Raw genomic sequence first — 20,758 nt, 5'->3', positions numbered from 1 at the left:
CTCAAGGAACAGAAGATGGCTGTCCTTTCCTTGACAACTCGTCACATGACATCGACCTCGAGGCGTCCTTATACGTCCTCGACAACCTACAGAAGGGCCCCATTTAAATCTTTTAAGCCCTTTTCATACTATAAACCTCAAACCTACCAGCAGCCTCGCCAGCCTCACTATCAATCTCAAGCACCAAGTCAACATGCAAGAGCTGCCTGTCCACCACGCCAGCAGGCGGATCCTCCACCCGCAAAGCCTCAATCCAGTTTTTGAACCGACCTTCGCCGCCATCACAACCCTCTCCTGTGGGAGGCAGATTAACCAAGTATCTACCAGCCTGGAATCAAATAACCACGGATCAGTGGGTCCTTACTATCATATGCCAGGGTTATACCCTTTACTTTTCCTCCCTCCCGACCCTTCCTCATTGGGTTCCACAGAAGCAATTAACATCTCACAAAGAACCTCTGTTGAAAGAACTTAAATGCTTCTGCACAACAATTGCATTCAGAAATTACCTTCTGAAGGATTCCGTCAGGGATTCTATTCCCAATATTTCCTAATTCCCAAGAAATCGGGAGTTCTATGTCCAATCTTGGATCTGCGATCCCTCAACAAACATCTCTACAGGGAGAAATTCAAAATGACTTCGCTCAAATCCATCCTTCCCTATCTTCAATCAGGGGATTGGATGTGTTCGCTAGATCTGAAGGATGCGTATGCACATATCCCAATGCACCCCAGTTCCTGGCGGTACCTATGCTTCCAAGTGGACAACCAGCACTTTCAATACAAGGTCTTTCCTTTTGGCCTTTCTTCTGCCCCCAGAGTTTTTACCAAATGTCTCGCAATGGCAGTGGCGCACCTTCATCATCAGGGGGTGCAAATATTCCCTTATCTGGCTTCTAGTAGCACCCAGTCGAGACCTATTGAGATACAATCTTCTCCTCACGATCTCTTGCCTCGACAACCTAGGTCTTCTCATAAATTACGAAAAGTCAAACCTGGAGCCCACTCAGACTCTGCAATTCATAGGTGCCTTCATAGACACAATTCAGGACAAAGCTTTCCTCCCTCATCCGAGAGCTCTAGCCCTCTCCTCTCTGGCTACAGATCTGCACAGCACATACGCGACAGCTCACCAGATACTAACTGTTCTGGGACACATGGCAGCAGCCATATATGTTGCCCTCACACACGCCTACCCATCCGTTGGATGCAGTGGGGCCTAAAGTCTCAATGGATCCAATTCCTTCATCCACTCTCTACTCCAATTACCTTGACAGACAGTATGAAAAGAGACCTCCTGTGGTGGCTTTCTCCATCAACTCTACGGACGGGCTCACCTCTACGACCCCTACGTCATCAGATAATACTCACCATAGATGCGTCCCCCAAAGGTTGGGCAGCTCATCTGGATCACTTAACGACACAAGGTCTATGGACTGCGTACGAAAAGACACAACACGTAAACCTCCTAGAACTCAAAGCAGAGAAAAACGCCCTTCGAGCCTTCGAAGAATCTTTACGAGGGAAGATTGTAATGATTCACACAGAGAACCAGGTAACAATGTTCTACATAAAAAAGGAAGGAGGGTCCGGTTCATGAAACCTTTGTAAAGAAACTGTCCTGATCCTGGAATGGGCTCATCAGGGATGCATTTCTCTTCAAGCAACTTATCTGCCCGGCATCCAAAACTCCAGAGCGGACAAGCTCAGCAGAATTTTTCATCCCCATGAATGGGAACTAGACCAGGCAATAGTTCAACAAATCTTCTCCTTATGGGGTCTCCCTACTATAGACCTCTTTCCAACAGAGAACAACAGGAAACTGAAAGCCTTTTCTTCAGTCTACCTGAGCCCTCATCGACTCGCCCCGGATGCTTTTCTAGTGAGTTGGTCACATGACCTCCTTTTTGCATTCCCTCCGATTCCACTCATATCTCGCTTGATCCAGAGATGCATAGAAGACCGAGCGGATTTAATTCTAATAGCACCAGCGTGGCCAAGACGACCCTGGTACAGCTACCTATTGCACCTATCAATTTGCGACCCCATACCCCTGGGCAGCAGCCCCCAATACTCACCCAGGACAAGGGATCTCTTCTTCACCCGCTTCACTCGTCCCTGCACCTCACGGCATGGAGATTGAACGGATCAAATACCAACACCTAGACATTTCACCTGATCTTCAGAATATCTTACTGTCTTCTAGGAAACAGTCCACAAGACTTAATTACAATAGGAAATGGAACCGCTATGCTGCCTGGTGTTCCACCAGAAATCTTGACCTTTTATCTTGTTCAACTGAACAACTTCTATCCTACCTCCATTTGCTCTACACGAGAGGCCTTGCGACATCATCACTTCAAGTCCATTTAAGCGCTATAGCAGCTTACCACAAACCTCTCAACGGAAACCCCATCTCATGTCATGAGCTAGTATCCAGATTCATGAAGGGTGTCTTACGCCTACGTTGGCCTTTACAGAAGCCACTGGTACCGTGGGATGTTAATATTGTCATTGAACAACTAATGCTTCCACCCTTTGAACCATTAGACACTTGCATCTCCGATACTTGTCATGGAAAGTACTCGTTCTAGTAGCTTTAACTTCTGCACAATGGGTTAGTGAATTACAAGCCTTAGTCTACTTACCCCCCTTATCTTCAATTTTACCATGACAGGGTGACTTTGTGAACTCACCCCAAATTCCTACCAAAGGTGATTTCTAGTTTCCACATCAATCAAACCATAACCTTACCTATTTTTCAACCAAAATCTCATGTGAATGATAATGAAAAAAAGCTCCACACTTTGGACTGCAAGCCTGCGCTTGCCTACTATAAGCAGCACACCCATTCACTTACCAGACCATCTCAACTTTTTCTTTCCTTCAATCCGACTGCACAAGGATGTCCAGTAATGAAAAGAACTCTATCCATCTGGATTTCCAATTGCATTCGATTCTGCGACCAATAACGCTCGCAGACTCTACCTACAACTCCAAAAGCGCACCAAGTACGTGCACTAGCAGCCTTGATGGCTCATCTACATGATGTTCTGATCATAGACATTTGTAAAGCGGCAACATGGTCGTCGCTACACACTTTCACATCCCATTACTGCTTGGATAGACAGGCAAAGGATGACGCATTAATGGGCCAGTCTATCCTACAGAAGAGCACACGTTCCTCTCACATACAGCTTTCTTAGGACCTGTCTGCCATGAACTTTAGTATTGAGCTACACTTTAATTCTCTCATGGCTCAATACATCTGCTGGGAACTCCCAGACAGCATGGCTAATTCAGCTGCTTATCTATGTGAAAAGAGCAAGTTTGCTTACCGTTAAACGGTGTTTTCCGTAGATAGCAGATGAATTAGCCATGCTGACCCGCCCACCTCCCTGGACAGTTCCAGCATACACTGCACTTGCCTTATTACTGACTGAGGAGCCTGAAGTGGATCAGAGAAGATATGAGGGAACACCTAGCTGAAAGACTTTGCTAGACTTAGAGAGCTCCGCCACCTAGTGGCACGGAAGACGTACCCAGACAGCATGGCTAATTCATCTGTTATGTATGGAAAACACAGTTTACAGTAAGCAAATTTGTTCTTAGGGCTTGCCTTTTCATAGATATGGTTGTTACTGTTTTGCGTGTGTTCCATAATACAGTTGTAATTTTGTGCATGTTAGTTTGTGTGCATTATTGCAGATCCTGGGACTATGGTAGGTGCTATATTTCTCTTTCCATTTCTCCAGGCTCGCACTGCATGCAAGAGTGGCTTTTTGGGGTTTCCATTCCAGTTTCTATCTCCATATTTATAATTTGTGGTCTTTCTGTACTTGGTGAAGGTCAGTTCTGGGTGTGTGACCAAGGTGAGGTATTTTACTGGCATGTAGGCATTTGTATCAATCTTATTTGTTGTTTTTTTCTCAATAGGATATGCATTAGTGGTAAATTACTGTCTTTCATAAGGAGGGCTGTTGTGCCTGTTAGTAAAGGGAGTTTGTTTTGCTTTTACTGAGATGTCATCAGAACCAGAGTATCTTTTTTGTATGGGGAATTGTACAGGGTAATGCCCTAGTTCTGCTCTGCACTCATTGCTAGGGGTCGAGGAGGTTCCTCTGGATGCAGGGTGCATGTTTACATTTAGCCCCGTGACGATCACATGTTCAATGTGTCATGCATGTGAGAACCATCTGTCAGGTGTGTGCCGGCCAAAAAAAGGTTGAGGACCACTGCCCTACAGGATATTGTGTTGTAGCACAGATCACAGTATCTCTTGCTCCTTACCATGGTTGAGAGACATGTCTGGGCAGTAGTGCAGTCCCCAATTCTAATATAAAAGTCAGTGAGTCAGGCTAACATCTGATACTGAGTCATTCAGACTGTGTGTGTGTGTGTGAGAGAGAGAGAGATGCTGTGGTTCTCTATCTAGGGTTGTAATGGTAGGCTGGGCTGTGGTTTCATGTCTTTGGGTCTGGTTTTGTATGTCTCAGCATGAGGCAGTTCTGTCTCTAGGTCTGCAGTGGTGGACAGGGCTACAACTTTGTCTCTCTGAGGCTTTGATGGATCAGGCTGCTGTTCTGATGTAGTCTCTCGTATGGTAGGCTAGGTTGCTCTTGTGTGAGTGACTGTGTATATCTTTGGATGGGAGATAATGAATCCAGCCCTGTCTAGGGATAATGCTCTGTCTAATAGGCTGTGGCTGAGTGCTTTTTGCAGCTGAGTCACCCTTCTACTCTCAATATCCGCCTCTTGCCTGGTCATGCTCAGACATGTCAGGTCTGCTTGCAGCTAGCACCAGTGCAGGAGCTAGCCCTGACTTGTTTCCTGTACACTATTTATAGCAAAGTCCTTTCCCATTTTTCTCAGCATTTTGTGACAGACTCCACACTGAAGCACTTTACCTATTTATTATGTATCCTAGGTACGGTAAGTCCTAGTGAGATTTCTTTTGTAGTAGTGATGGTAGCAATCGGTCTCCTTAGTGCTGTCTTCAGTTAAAGACCACAAGCTTTCAGACTGATAGTGTGCTGTATTTTGCTGTGCTTTTTCTGTCTTGTACTTGTTTCACTGTTCTAGCTTTGGGCAGTATGTTTATATAGTTTTTAATGTCTTGTACTTGTTTCACTGTTCTAGGTTTGGGCAGTATGTTTATATAGGTTTGAATGTGTTTTTCTCTGTTATTTTTATGATAGGAAACCGTGCAATACAAAAATGTCTAATGCTGCAGGTGATCGCTTGAGCAATACCCAAATGACAGCTTCAGAGCCGGAAGCGCTGGTTAGTAGTTTTCACAAGTGCAGATGTTCAGTATAACAAAATTTCCTTACCTGCATGATTGTTGTATCCTTTTTGCTCGCAAATTGATCGGGAAGATATTACTGCAATTACCGGGTTTCATTTTCTTGCAGGTTAAACCCAAACCGCTTCTGCTGAAGTTGTTGAAGTATGCAGGTGCACAGCAGGTCACTTTCACAATGAAGGAAGTAAGCAAGACCAGATTGTATTAAGAACTTAAGATTTGCCAAAGGTCCATCAAGCCCAGGATCCTGTTTCCAACAGTGACCTAGCCAGATCCCAAAAGGTCGACTGATTCCATGCAAGCTTATCCCAGGGACAAGCAGTGGATTGCCCCAAATCCATCCTAATAATGGTCTATGGACTTTTCTTTCAGGAACTTGTCCAAACCTTTTTTTAACCCTAGCTATATTATAGTTTAATTATGTGTTGAGTAAAAAAATATTTTCTCAGAATTGAATGGGACCTGATCCATCATATTAGAATTCTTTGCGATGGATAAGGGTGAGCTGGTGGATAATGTATCTTGACTTTCAGAAGGCATTTGATAATGAGACAACTCAAGAAATTGAAAAAGGTTTAAAATAGGTGGCAATGTCTTGTTGTGAATTGACAACAAGTAGGACTAAATGATTTCTTTAGTTTCTCCAATGGAGAGAGATAAATAGTGGAGTGTCCCCAAGAGTCTGCACTGGCACCATAGTTTAACTGATCTGGGGGGGGAAAAAGTGAGCGATGTGATCAAATCTGCAGATGACACAAAATTATTCGAAGTGGTTTAAGTATGAGCAGACCATGAGAAACTGTAGGAGGACCTTGTAAGACTGAGGAACTGGGCATCTAAATAATAGATGAAATGTAATATGGACAAATGCAAAGTGATGCACATAGGGAAATATAATCCCAAATACAGATACACAATGCTGGCTAGAGATGTGTAGGGTGATAACACTTTTTTTTTTTTTTTTAAGTAGTATGGAGTATTTCAGAATGAAACCCACAGTAACAAAAATGCACATCCCTAATGTTGGTGCTATATTAGGGAAAGGATCTTGGAGTCAATGTGGATAAAATGTTGAAATTCTTAGCACTGTGTGCAGCAGCAGCAGCCAAAATGCAAATAGAATGTTAGCTGTTGTGCGGAAAAGAAACTGAGATGGTCATAATGCTTCTATATTGATCCATAGTACAGTCATACTTTGAGTACAATGTGCGGTTCTAGTCACTCCATCTCAGAAAAGGTACAGAGAAGAGCAACAAAAATAATGGGTTGGAACTGCTCCCCAATGAAGAGAGACTACATAGATTAGGGCTCTTCAGTCTGGAGAAAACACGACAGAGAAGGGATATGAGAGGACTGGAGCACCCCATGAAACTGAGAGTGGATGTACAAAATTGAAGTGAATTGTTTTCAGTCCACACACTTTGAGACTAGGAGCATGGGTTCCTGGAGGACAGGTCCATTAGGAACACTTAGCCAGGTAGAGATGGGATTCGCCACCTTTTACTTCTAGAAGTGAACAATGGGCAGTGAATCTCCCTATAAGGGTCAGCTGGGTGCTCCTTGGTGACCCAGATTGGTCAAACAGGATGTTGGGCTCGATTGTCCAGCATGATGCTCTTTCTTCCTGAACGTGCTGACAGGTATTTCTGCTACTTCGTTGCTGCAGAATCGTGCCATCTTTGGTGTGAGTGCTGACCGCTTATGTTTGCGTTCTAGGTTCTTTTCTATCTTGGACAGTACATTATGGCCAAACAGCTGTATGATGAGAAGCAACAACATATTGTGCATTGTGCTAATGATCTCCTTGGAGAACTTTTTGGCGTCCAGAGCTTTTCTGTAAAAGAACCCAGGTAAATGATTGTGTGCGGTCCTTGCCTGTGTCAGATAAATGTGTAATGCCACAAAAGCTTAATATATTGTATTTACCGTATTTTTCGCTCCATAAGACGCACTTTTTTTCCCCCAAAAGTGGGGGGAAAATGTATGTGCGTCTTATGGAGCGAATATAAAAAAAAAACAAACAAAAATCTAACAACCCCCCCCCCCCCCCTGACTCCCCCAAGACCTGCCGACTTAATTTACTGCAACCCCCCCCCTCCTGACCCCCCCAAGACCTGCCGACTTAATTTACCGCAACCCCCCACCCTCCTGACCCCCCCAAGACCTGCCAAACGTCCCTGGTGGTCCAGCGGGGGTCCAGGAGCGGTCCGGGAACGATCTCCTGGGCGTGGGCCGTCGGCTGCCAGTAATCAAAATGGCGCCGACGGCCCTTTGCCCTCACTATGTCACTGGGACCGACCGCTGCTATTGGTCGGTCTCAGTGACATAGTGAGGGCAAAGGGCCATCGGCGCCATTTTGTTTACTGGCAGCCGACGGCCCACGCCCAGGAGATCGTTCCCGGACCGCTCCTGGACCCCCGCTGGACCACCAGGGACGTTTGGCAGGTCTTGGGGGGGGTCAGGAGGGTGGGGGGTTGCGGTAAATTAAGTCGGCAGGTCTTGGGGGGGGGGGTCAGGAGGGTGGGGGTTGTTAATTTAAAGGGTTGGGATGGGGGTTTTTTTTTGGGGGGGAGGGGTTTCCAGAGAAAGAAACGTTTTCTGATCTGGGGAGTGGACCGAAATGGCCCTCCCCAGACCCGAAAACAAAATGGGGAGAAAAAAAAAAAGCTATGCACTCCCCTAATTTGCTCCATAAGACGCCCAGACGCAGAGCCGGTTTAGCACAAACTTTTTTTTTTATTTTCCCCCTCTGAATCCTAGGCGCGTCTTATGGTCAGGTGTGTCTTATGGAGCAAAAAATACGGTATTTATTTATAAACATTTTTACCTTACCCAATTACTAAATTGTTCTGGGTGATTCCCAAATATAACATACACAATTTAAAACAAACAACACAAAAACAATAGAAACATCTGAATAAAATCCCCTAAAAGCAGTAACTTATACTTAGCAGAGTTAAACACTTTCACCTTTCTTCAGAAAATCTTTTGGTCCTGCAGCTGCCAAATACTCACTGGAAGTATATAAATCATAGCTGATGGTTCTGTTAAAGTGAGATTCCACATTTCCTCTGTTAAAGCAGTAGTACTATGTATTAGGGATGTGCATTTGTTGGCCCATTAGTTTCAACGGTCTGCACGTAACTCACAAATGGAAGGGAAGCAAACAAAACTGATGATATGCGCGCGTGTAGGTTGCCTTCATCTACGCCTTCCTTATGTGCACATACCATCAGTTTTATGGACCAACGAATGCACGTCCCTACTACGTATATTCCTACTATTTAACTTCCCCTTTTGGGGATGTTTACTTTCATGTGAAGATCTTATTCTCTTTTTTAATTTATTCTATTAACTTTTCTAGTGCTGCTTTCTTTTCTGAGATGGGACAATCGGAACTGCACACAGTAGTTAAAGGGTGGTTGCACCATGGATCGATACAGAGACATTATGATATCTTTTGTTGTAATTTCCATTTCTTATAATACCTTACATTCTCTTGGTTGTTTTGCCTGCCGCCACACACTAAGCTGAAGATTTTAATGTATTGTCTACAGTGACAGCTTGGAGAAGAGACAGCTGAGGGGGGATATGATAGAGGTGTTTAAAATCATGAGAGGTCTAGAACGGGTAGATGTGAATCGGTTATTTACCCTTTCGGATAATAGAAAGACTAGGGGGCACTCCATGAAGTTAGCATGGGGCACATTTAAAACTAATCGGAGAAAGTTCTTTTTTACTCAACGCACAATTAAACTCTGGAATTTGTTGCCAGAGGATGTGGTTCGTGCAGTTAGTATAGCTGTGTTTAAAAAAGGATTGGATAAGTTCTTGGAGGAGAAGTTCATTACCTGCTATTATTAGAAAATAGCCACTGCCATTAGCAATGGTAACATGGAATAGACTTAGTTTTTGGGTACTTGCCAGGTTCTTGTGGCCTGGATTGGCCACTGTTGGAAACAGGATGCTGGGCTTGATGGACCCTTGGTCTGATCCAGTACGGCATTTTCTTATGTTCTGTTCCTTGGTGGCGTCATCCAATATGGAACCTTGCCGCATGTACCTAGAGTTTGGATTTTTTCCCCTGTATGCATCACTTTGCACTTGTCCACATTAACTTTCAGTTGCCATTTAGTTGCCCAGTCTCCCGCTCTCGCAAGGGCTTGTGCAGTTCCTCACAATCAACTTGTGATTTAACTACTTTGGATAATTTTGTCATCTGCAAATGTGATCACCTCCCTCATCACTCCCTTTTCCAGATTATTGGTAGCCCTGGTTCTAGTACAGGTTCCTGAGACACTCCACTATTTACATTTCTCTATGGAGAGAGAGAACCATTCAGTCATATTTTGTTTCCCATCCTTTAGTCAGTTACCAATCTACGATTAATTTCCTGCTGAGCCTCTCATGGTTACAGCTTTCCTTTTCTTCAGTTCAGGCAGTACCTGCATTGGTTTCTGATCGAGGATCTGCACAACAGCACCCCTGTTTTAATGATGGACATTGGCAATTATGAGCTTTCAAAAACTAAACAATAACCCTTTTTTCAGAGCCAAAATGAAAATCAGAACAAGGAAGGGGGGATCTTAGATTTTTAAACCATCTGATTTATCTACAGACTTCCTCTTATTGCTGTTGAGTGTTTCAGTCTGATGAGTATCATATCTGTATTTGATTAGTTTTGAAGTAATAACTTTAGATTAAAGCTAATATGCACACTTTTTTATTTTCCTTTTTTTCACCCGTAGGAGATTATATGCAATGATTTCCAGAAACTTGACAGCAGTCAGTCATCAAGGTCAGTTGGTGCTTTTAGATTTCCTTTGATGTCTTGTCTGAAACTGTTCTGTGATTGGCCGTGTTGTATGCTTGTGGCATCTGTGCACTTAGGAACTAACGTTACGCATAACAGCCTAAAGTACAGGGAACAACTTTAGCCTGTGGCTCAATGATTGCAGCCTTTCCTAAGCTTTGTGTGGTGAGCAGTCTTCAGTTCCCTGTACGTACCAGGATCAGTCCAGACTGCTGGGTTATGCCTCCCCTCCAGCAGATGGAGTCAGAGAAAAGCTGAAAAGGCACCCCCTAGATATACCGGTGTGCCACCTGCCATCCCTCAGTATTTTCTCTGACTCCAGCAGATTGAGAGGCATAACCTGCGGTCCACCTGTGTCCCCATGAATGGAAGAGGTTATATTGGTTAATAGATATTTTGACAGGAGACAGCCAGCATTATATATGGGAATGGTGACTCTGCCTCCAATCCAAAATCATTAGAAAGCCCTGTCACCAATTGTATCTTGGGACTTTTTTCACCAATGTTTGTCAGGATTTTTTAGTTTTCTGTAATTTTGAGTTGTAATTCTTAGACTCTCTCACAAGTGATTTATGCAGAATCATGATTTTTTTCACCCATATCAAGTCTATAAATGGCACAGGCTTGAGGATTGTGAAACTAGTAATAACGTGACAAGGCAAGGAAGGCAGCAGGAACGCTCTGGGAATAAATTGCAGAACTTGTATTCCTGTTGGTATTGCATTTGTATACTGCACACTACCTTTTATAATTCTTTGTTATTCCCTTTATGTCTATCAAATAATTTTCTGTTTCCCATAGTATTGAGGACTTTTGCTTTTACCTCGGGCTTGTAGAGATAGAAATGACTTGCCATGGTGCCACATCAGTGTCTCTCTGTTATGCAACTATTTCTACTTGTTGTAGATTATGCAGTGTGTATTGGGGCTTTTTTTTTATGCCTCTTGCAGAAAAAAAAAAGTATTATCCAAAAAAAAGAGATACTTGTCTGTCAACACTGGACTCAAATCCTGTTTCCTTTCCAGAAGTTATGGATGCAGACACGGCTGTAAATGAGACCGCACGTCATCATGAGAATGAAACTAAGCCTAAGGTGATCTTACTTATCAACATATATATACACATACATACAAACTTGCAAATATCCGGAGCAGTGGTGAAATTGTGCTTTCACCCGGAAACTGCATTTACTTGATATATTTCCCTGCACTCTCTCCACTCTTCTCCACCTCTGTTCTTTTTTTAATGGGGGCCTGCGGTGGCAGCAGCAATAAAGACCTAACCTCTTTCCCTAGACCTGGCTGGTGACAGCTCCTCCCAGCTCAGGGCCCAGTGGCAGTGAATCTACCCCACCCAGGATCTAACCACAAAGGTGGTATCTCCTTTTCTGGCTGGAGCCTGAGGGTGGCAGCTTCTCCCAGGCTGAGGCCCGCAGCAGCAGAAGAGGCTTTTCTCATGACGCAAGGCCTGCAAAAGTTGCTCCTATTTCAGATGAACAAGGCAGCTCCACCTGGACCAGCAGCAGGTGCCACATGGCAGATTTAGGTGCTCATGGATCTTGGCACATGGGAATTTTCTACCCTTGAGAAATAAGGCAAGAATTGCACAGCAGATGTTATGAGTTGCTTTTGTTTTCTTCTCAGTGCAATTTCATGGTAACTTATGTAATCTTTCTGTCTCTGCTGGCTGCTGTACTTGGTGGTCACAAGGTGTCAATATCATTTTTTATAATAGGATACTGCCATCTTGTGGCCATTGATGGTACTTCAGTTTTTACTTAATTTTTTCCCCATTTTTGACTAGAACCGTAATTTTGTAGGGAAAATATGAGTTCTAGGTTTTATGTAGATCTACTTTTCCTGAAATTTTGATTTGGGGGGTAATGTGTCCACAGGAACATTTTTGTTTTCACAATTTTTGGCTAACATCCCTTTTTAAAAAATTTTTTTATGGGACAGTGTTGTTCTGGCTTCTAGCCTTTAGATATGAGGAGTGACTTAGTGGTTAGAACAGCAGGCTGAGAACAAGGGAAGCCAGGGTTCAAATCCCACTTCTCCCATTGACACTTCTTATGACCATGGCAAATTCACATCACCTTGTTTCCTCCTGTACCACCTTAGATTGTTTCCTGCACTTTAACATCCATTGTACTTGAATTATAACTCATCTTGAACATAGATTTGGAAAGGCAAGAGATTAAATATAAAATCCCCAAAAATTCAACCTACTTATCCTGAAAATGTAGTTGCTCTAGGTTGAATGGTTCAGGAGATAATCTGCACAGAGAGACAAAGCAAAAACATAAGCAATTATTTTTTTTAAAGGAAAAAATTATAGGACAAGAAACAGTTCATTGTTTTTCTGTTTCTATAATTATGGAAAGACATAGTTTGAACTTTGACCTGAAAATGGATGGCATACAGCAGTGTTGATCTCAGTCAGAGGTAGGGTCCTCTTATCAAGAGAACTCTGTTCAAGGGGACTACATAATCCTCTCCTATGCTGTCTAAATGCAAAATGCTTACTATCCTAGTCAGGTAGATCTCTTAATTGCTGTACATTTGGTGGTACATTTTTATATAGAGCCCTAAACCAGGGAACTATGCAGCAGATTTCATACAGGTACAGCAAAGGACTTATGAATCTAATGGACAATTAGAGTTAAAGTGATGTGTCCAAGGTAACGGTGAGTGTTAGCTGGCCACCCCCTCTTCTCTTTAAGTTGTGGGTTAGTGATTGACACACTTGGTATTTTTCTGTTCAGGAATCCCCACCAGACTCCCATGAAGAAAAACCATCAGCAGCAAGTCTGACTTCCAGAGCAGCTCCTACCTCATCTAGGAGAACTCACAGTGAGACAGGTACACAGCACTTCTATCTGTCCTCTGCTCAGACCTCCGAAGCAAACCTTTCTGGATGAATAGAGGGCTAGATTTCTGGATAGGCCACGGTATGGAGACATTTTAGTCTGTGATCATATCGTTTGCTTGTTATTTTGCAAAATAAATGTGCAGAATTTTGCAGAATTTAGAATATGTGTGCGCAGAATTTTCAGTTTTTGGTTGCAGAATTTTTAATTTTTTTTGCGCAGAATTCCCCCAGGAGTAATCCCACCCGAGTTAAGGGGAGCTTACGTACATCCCAGGAGTCTGGACTGATCTGGGTACATACAGGGAAGGAAGATTGGTTCTTACCTGCTAATTTTCATTCCTGTAGTACCACAGATCAGTCTAGAGACCCACCGATTTACTGGGGGGGAGTCTGCCGCTCGTACTGTTGCTTTGTATATAGTGCAGTGTGTTGGAGGTTTTCAGTGCTGATCCCTTATGTTAAATTTGGGAAATGAGTTTTCTATTGTCTTTTTGGGCAACTTCACCTTCCGGCTCGTTGGAGGGGAACGAGTTTGCTTAGAAGCTTGCTTAGAAATTTATGGTTGTTACTGAAGGACTGCAGGTGGCACCCTGGGTTATGTACAGGGTCAGTGAAACTTTCTCTGTCTCTATCTGCTGGCAGGGAGGCAAAACCCAGGAGTCTGGACTGATCCGTGGAACTACAGGAACGGAAATTAGCAGTTTTCCTGTGGGATGGTAACTTAGTCATTATTTTTCTCCCATTTAAACAGAAGAAAATCCTTTAACTGATGCAACTGGAGACAGACAAAGAAAACGGCATAAATCGGACAGCATTTCTCTTACCTTCGATGAGAGTCTTTCGTGGTGTGTTATTAGTGGCCTACGTCGAGACAGAAACAGCAGTGAATCCACTGACTCCTGCCCAAATCCTGTAAGAAAATGTATTTTAAAAGTATTGTGGGAATGTGCTAATTCTAAGCTGTAAGAGAGAGATTTCAGTTATAATATGGAGTGATGCTAATGCAGGCTCACGTGGGAGCCTTCTCACTATACTTGGAAAAACAGCTCATCTAAGGTCTGTGGAGAAAAACTTGGGATTCCTAGTTTTAAGGAAGTGAAGAGAGAGCCAGAGATGATCTGGAGTCTCTGGCATTACACTAGAAAGGGAGAATCAGAACTGAGATGAGACGGCTTTTATAGCCTTTATTTGCCATCAGCTTACTATGCAAAGGGCATACAGTGCAGCCTGTAAGGTATTTTTATTTATTTATTTATTTAAAATTTTTGTATACCAACATTCGTTAAGCAAACATCACATCGGTTTCCATGTAACATAAACTGGCCAACAGGGCTTTACAATGAAACTGATAAGGGAACTGGGTAGTGGGGAGGAGGGGGAAAACCAAAAGGAAAATACTGTGCAAATATATAAGCGTGATAAAATGGTTTAAAGTACAGTCTCTGATATTTGGTATGTGTTTAGGTCTGGCAGATGAGCATCCTTTACAAAGTAGTGGCAGACTTCAGTTTTGTGACTGTGCGATGAATACCAAGTCGACTGATGTTGTGTGACTTTGGTGTGTATCCTAAAGCAGTGGTTCTCAGGAGGTGTCACAGGGAGGATGGGAGATTCTGGACTGGACTAGACTGGAGGCCTTTCTGCTGGCCCAGAGCCAGGAGGAAGAGGTCTATCTCTGGGAGTGCTCCTGGGCAGGTAGGGTTGGGGGAGATGGTGTTGGTACTGCTAAACAGGGAAGTGTGGAGGGCAGAGGGGATCAGGCAGGCTGCTGCTTCCCGTTACCTAGGGGCAAGTCACTTCACCCTCCATTGCCTCAGCTGCAAACGTATATTGTGCACCCTCTGGGGACAAAGAAATACCTACGAAACCTGAATGTAATCTGCTTTGAATCATCTGAAAGGTGGAATATAAATTGCATTAATAAATAAATGGAAAGAGTGGGGAAAGAGACCGAGTGTGGGTGCTGTTAGGCAGGGAAGCATGAGATAGAGGGTCAGGGTCTTCTGGCTAGGAAGGGATGGGGAAAGGAGGTCGGGTCTACTAGGTAGAGAGGGCAGAGGGGAGAAGGGAAGACAGGAGGATGCTGAACAGGAAGGAGTGGAAAAGAGTGCTAGAGGGATGCTGAGCAGGGGAGGAAGGGGTCAGTGAGAGCGAAGCACGGGAAGATGATTCAGGGGATGGGCTTGGGAATGCTTAACAGGAATGTCAAAATATGAGGGGATGATTCAAATTGAGTAGTTGGGAGAAGCGAGGGATGAGGGGGATGTGGAGGGGGAGTGACAGGATGCAAATGCCGTAATATGTCAGGTTTGGGAATGTGCAGTTTTTCTATCTTTGTACTTTACTCAGTGTAGGAGGAAATGTATTTCCCTGTCCGTTCCCAGATCAGTCCAGATCTCTTTGTCTCCCTCTTAACCCGGTGAGCCACCTGCAGCTCCTCAGTATTTCTCTGTCTCCAGCAGACGGAGGAGGTGCAAAACCTGCAATTTTGTACCTAGTTTAAAAAAAAAAAAGGGGGGGGTGGTGGTTTGGAGGAATTCCCTCCCAGGAGGTTGGCAGGTCCTTTTGGGACCATCCTTCCTGGTTTTAAAAGAGGACAAGCAGGGGTTGGGACCCTTAATTGCTCGCCTCTGCCACCCTTCAGAAAGCTTTCAGATAGCTTTCCTTTTTTTTTTCTGGTTTAAGTTGTTTTTTAAAAAAAAAAGAGAGTGCAAAGAAGCCTTTTTTTTGTTAACTGAGGCGGGGTAGTTTTCTGTGAGGTTAACATAGCCATTTCCCGTCAGTGGCAGGGTTTTGGGGAGGTACAATCTTGGGTGCGTCTCCCGAGTATGCTCCTATTCTGGCATGTGCCGCTCATTCGCAGCCGCTTTGAGCCATGCCGGGGGCTGGCAGATGTGCCACATATGGCGAGAGTACCATGTGCCTCTCTCGGGCAGGCCGCTGTCGCTGATGCCTTTCCAGTGGGGAAGGCACTTCGGGAGGGACCGCGGCGGCTTCTACTTCGCAACGAGAGTCCGGTGGGCCTGTAGCTGCCGTGTGAGAAGCTGTTGATCCATTCCCGCTGAGCGCGGGAATGGCGGCCATTTTGGATTCTTTTTTGGCTAAGACACAGTGTGCAGCAGGGAAAGGGGATCTCCCGCCTGTTCTCTCTCCTGTTGATTTCTCTGGAGGAGGCCAGGGGAGGATCAGGATCCTGGGGAGAAGGATTTGGAAGGTTCCACCCCTTTTTCGCCAGAATTTGTGTGGCTGATGCACAAAGCTTTTTTATCCTGTCAGGCCACAGAGCAGTCTAATTCTAGGCGGAGGACGACAGAAACCCCCCCCCACCCCCACCCCCCCCAGAAATAGGCCCAGATTTGGGGGGCTTCAGGGGCCACTAGGGTACGGAGAGTCCTTGGTCCTTCTGGGTCTGGGGCCACTGAGGAGGGCTTCTCGGAGGAGTCTGATCGGGGCCTGCCATTCGAGAATGGTTCTCCTGATGCTGACCCTTCTCATTTTCCGCAGGATCCGGAGGAGGATGCGGGAAAGATCCAGGCGGTGGAAGGCGATGATCCCAAGGTGGTCCACCTGTTTCAAAGGGAGAAACTTGGGCCCCTGATACGGCCTGTCCTGGCAGAATTAGGCATATCTGTTCTGCAAGGACAGGCTGTCCTGGAGGACTTGGATCCAGTCATGACCGGCTTGAGGGTTCCAGCCAAGACGTTCCCTTTTCACAGGTCCATTAAGGATCTGGTGGTCAGGGAGTGGGATACTCTGGAAACTGGCCTTAAGGTTAGCAGAGCCATAGATAAGCACTATCCTTTGCCGAAAGACATTCTGGAGCTCCTGCGGGTGCCAAAGGTGGATGGCTTGGTCTTGGCGATTATGAAGAGGACTACTATTCCGCTAGCTGGCGCAACGGCCCTGAAGGATTTGCAGGACAGGAAGCTCAAGGTGCATCTTAAGATTTTTGAGGTATCTGCTCTTGGAATCCATGCGGCTGTCTGCAACAGCTTTATGCTCTGGTCCAGTTTAAGATGGGTGCAACAGTTACAAGGTAACAGGAATCTGTCACCCCAGGAGTCTAAACAGGCGGAGTGGTTGGAGGCTGCGGTCACTTATGGGGCGGATGCTTTCTATGACCTCATTCGCACCTCTTCTAGGACTATGATGTCTTCGGTCTTGGCTAAGAGGCTCCTGTGGTTGTGAAAATGGTAAGTGGATGTCTCGTCAAAAGCTCAACTAGGAGCGTTGCCTTTTAAGGGCAGACTTTTGATTGGAGAAGATGTGGAGCAGTTGATAATGCATGTGGGAGATAGGGTGCACAAGCTTCCGAGGACAAGCCTAAAGGGTCCAAAGGATTTCTCCCTGTCTGCACTCATTTTCAGGGGCAAAGGCGTTTCCATTGGAGAAGAGCTCCGGTGGTGCCAAAGGCAGACCTCAGGAAGGTTGCAGTCCTGGAACCAGTCATTTTGTGGGTGCAGAACGAGCCGAGGTGGCCCTGGCCAGGGTAGTGGCGGGGCCAAGCCTGCACAATGAGGCGAGGTGTGCCTACTCCTCAGTCCTAATCATCGGGGGTCATTTGACTCAGTATTATGAGGAGCGAGTCAAAATCACAACAGACTGGTGGGTTCTAAACGTGATAGGACAAGGCTATGCTTTAGAATTTGCTCGGCCACTCAGAACTCTGTTTGAGATCTCCTTGTGCGTCGGCGGAGAAGAAGATAATTTTGCAGACCATATGGCGACTGCGAATGCTGGGAGCCATTGTCCCCGTTATTCAGGATAAGCAGGGGACAGGATGTAATTCCATTTATTTTGTCATACCAAAGAAGGAAGGGACCTTTTGTCCAGTTCTGGATTTAAAGAAGGTAAATGTGGATCTCAGGGTTATCTGTTTCCGGATGGAGATTTTGCAGTCCATCACACCATCAGTACGAAGTGGGGAATTTTTGGCTTCCTTGGATCTGATGGAGGCACATTTGTACTTAAGGATTCACCAGGATCATCAGAGCTACCTCTGGTTTATGATCCTGGGGAGGCATTTTCAATTTTGCACCCTCCCGTTCAGTCTAGCGACAGCCCCAAGGACCTTCACCAAGGTGATGGTGGTTGTGGTGACAGCCCTCAGGAATGTGGGCATGCTGGTCCACCTGTATTTGGATGACTGGCTCATCTGGGTGAAGTCAGAAGATCTTTGCAGGCATATGGTGGATGTAGTGCTACATTGCCTGAGATCATTGGGCTGGATAGTGAACTTGTCCAAGAGTCAGCTTTCTCCTTCACAGGTACTGGAATTTTTGGGTGCACATTTCAATACCCAAGTGGGTCTTTTTCACAGAGGAGCGAATAGCCAAGCTACAGGCTCAAGTTTGGAACCTGTTGGAGGCTGGAGTGCCCAGTGTCTGGGATTACTTGCAGGTCCTCGATTCCATGGCCTTGACCTTGGAGCTGGTCCCGTAGGCGTTTCCTCATATGAGGATTCTACAGAAAGCATTGCAATCCTGGTGGGATCCGATGTCAGAGCAGTTCCATCTTCCACTACCGCTTACAGGGTCTTCCAGGTCCAGTCTTTCGTGGTGGCTTGGCCGGGACCATTTGTGGACCTCAAGGTGCCTCAAATGGGTGGTGATGACTACTGATGCAAGTCTTTCCGGTTGGGGGCTGTGTGTCAGTCCCAGTAGGTGCAAGGAATTTGGTCGGCAGAAGAAGCGACCTGGTCCATCAGTCACCTAGAGATGAGAGCGGTGCAGTTGGCTCTGGAGGTGTTTCTTCCCCTTCTGTGCAACCGGGCAGTCAAGGTCCTGTCGGACAATGCAACAATTATGGCCTACATCAACTGCCAGGGAGGCACCAAAAGTCAGGCGGTTGCTCTGGAAGCAGAGATACTGATATCCTGAACGGAGCAGCACCTGGCTGCAATAGCAGCATTGCCCATAGCAGGGTCTGACCATATGCAAGCAGATTTTCTCAGCCGGCAACGATTGGATCCCGGAGAATGGGAGCTATCGGAGAAAGCAATGACCCTCATTTCTCACAGGTGGAGCTTGCTTCATATGGATCTGATGGCAACCCAGAGGAATGCCAAGGCACTGCGTCTCAGTCGCAGAAGAGAGAACGGAGCAAAAGGGGTAGTTGTCCAAATGCTTCCTTGGCTACATGATGTTCTGGTCTGTGTGTTTCCTCCATGGCCTCTGGTGGGCAAGATTGTAAGGAGAATAGAAGTCCACCCCGAAAGGGTGATTCTCGTAGCTCCAGAATGGCCACGAAGGCTTTGTTTTGTGGATCTGGTCAATCTAGCAGTAGACGGTCCCCTGAGGCTTGACCATCTACCAAATCTTCTGCGACAGGGGCCTATATTTTCAGATCAAGCAGATCGCGTTTGTCTAGCGGCTTGGTTTTTGAAAGGAGGCAATTAAGGAAGAGAGGATATCCAGAGGATGTTATTTCTACTCTGTTGCAAGCTCGCAAGACCTCTGCTTCTTTGGTGTTAAGTACGAGTTTTTGGAGAGTCTTCGATTCTTGATACACGGAGCAGGGGGTTGACCCTCGGTGAGTTTCTGTCCTTCAGTTCCCTCTGGCTGCACATCTGGATGTGATGCATTGCTTCTGAGAGGCAAAGCATTTGCCCCCCCCCCCCCCCCCTTAGTCCTTAAGGTATTGTGTGACACACCGTTTGAGCCTATTAAGAGGGCCAGCATAAAGGATCTCACTTTGACGGTGATTTTCTTGGTGGCGATTTGTTCAGCCAGAAAGGTCTCTGAACTTGAAGCCTTGTCATGCAGAGAACTGTTTTTGTGGATTTCAGATTCCAGGGTCTCTGTGGAAGGTCCCGTCTTTTTATGCTGAAGATGGTTTCGGTGTTCCATTTAAGTCAGTCAATGGAGCTTCCGGCTTTTCCTGATCTAGAGGTTGGTGCACCTCCATGCAAAAGAATTAAGACGTCTGGATGTCAGAAGGGCTTTATTGCACTATCTAGAGGTCACGAACAGTTTCAGATTGTTGGATCACCTTGTACTATGGAATGGTGCAAAAAAGGGTCAAAATCTTCTAAAGCCACTATTGCGCTTTGGTTGAAGGAGCTAATTGGTTCTGCATACATCTGTCGAGGTCTTCTTAGTCCGGAGGGGTTAAGGGCTCATATCCCAGGTGGCCTCCAGGGCACAATGTCAGCTAGTCTTGCCACAAGAGATTTGCATGGCGGCTGTTTGGAAGTCTTTACATACCTCTGCCAGACACTACAGATTGGATGTCCAGGCCTCGGACGCAGGCAGTTTTGGTGCAAGTGTACTTCGAGCAGGACTCTCGCAGTCCCACTCCGGTTAGGGAAGTTTTGGTACATCCCAGGAGTCTGGACTGATCTGGGTACATATAGGGAAAGGAAAATTGGTTCTTATCTGCTAATTTTTGTTCCGGTAGTACCACAGATCAGTTCAGAGTCCCACCCGGAGGTGGAGAGCAGTGTTTGGAGAGTCCGCTTGATCTGTTTATTATATTGATTCTAAAGAATGGCACAGGTTTCTCATTGGTGGTTTTTTTTCAGATACGTTTGCAGCTTTGGTTACAATTCTCAATTTGGAATTTCCTCTTTCCTCTGCTCATTCCGGGGAAGTTTATAGATTGGATTCATTAAGAAGTCTGGTTATGCATTTTGTGCTTGGGCACTAAGTAATACTAAGGAGCTGCAGGTGGCACATCAGGTTAAGAGGCAGTGTTTGCAAAACTTTCTCTGTCTCCATCTGCTGAAAGGAAGGCAAAACCAGGAGTCTGGACTGATCTGTGGTACTCCA

At 45.4% G+C, this 20,758-nt stretch overlaps 1 protein-coding gene across 3 annotated transcripts in view; it reads left to right on the top strand.

The window, feature by feature from the left end:
- MDM2 (MDM2 proto-oncogene) overlaps positions 1-20,758 on the top strand; it is a 47,921-nt gene that overhangs the window by 5,563 nt on the left and 21,600 nt on the right. Inside the window, exons 1-8 of one of the 3 annotated variants that reach the window (XM_029597227.1) lie at positions 4,819-4,932; positions 5,199-5,283; positions 5,415-5,489; positions 7,022-7,155; positions 10,054-10,103; positions 11,144-11,211; positions 12,883-12,979; positions 13,741-13,901. In XM_029597227.1, coding sequence (XP_029453087.1) covers positions 5,218-5,283; positions 5,415-5,489; positions 7,022-7,155; positions 10,054-10,103; positions 11,144-11,211; positions 12,883-12,979; positions 13,741-13,901 — 651 coding nt within the window. In that variant the 5' untranslated portion in view covers positions 4,819-4,932; positions 5,199-5,217. Of the gene's footprint in view, positions 1-4,818; positions 4,933-5,198; positions 5,284-5,414; positions 5,490-7,021; positions 7,156-10,053; positions 10,104-11,143; positions 11,212-12,882; positions 12,980-13,740; positions 13,902-20,758 lie in introns of those variants that run through there. The other 2 variants (XM_029597225.1, XM_029597226.1) reach the window with 2 other exon arrangements.

This window comes from Rhinatrema bivittatum, chromosome 4 (genome assembly GCF_901001135.1).
Source record: "Rhinatrema bivittatum chromosome 4, aRhiBiv1.1, whole genome shotgun sequence".
NCBI classification, from domain to species: domain Eukaryota; kingdom Metazoa; phylum Chordata; class Amphibia; order Gymnophiona; family Rhinatrematidae; genus Rhinatrema; species Rhinatrema bivittatum.
This window is presented reverse-complemented; position numbering and strand designations above follow the sequence as displayed.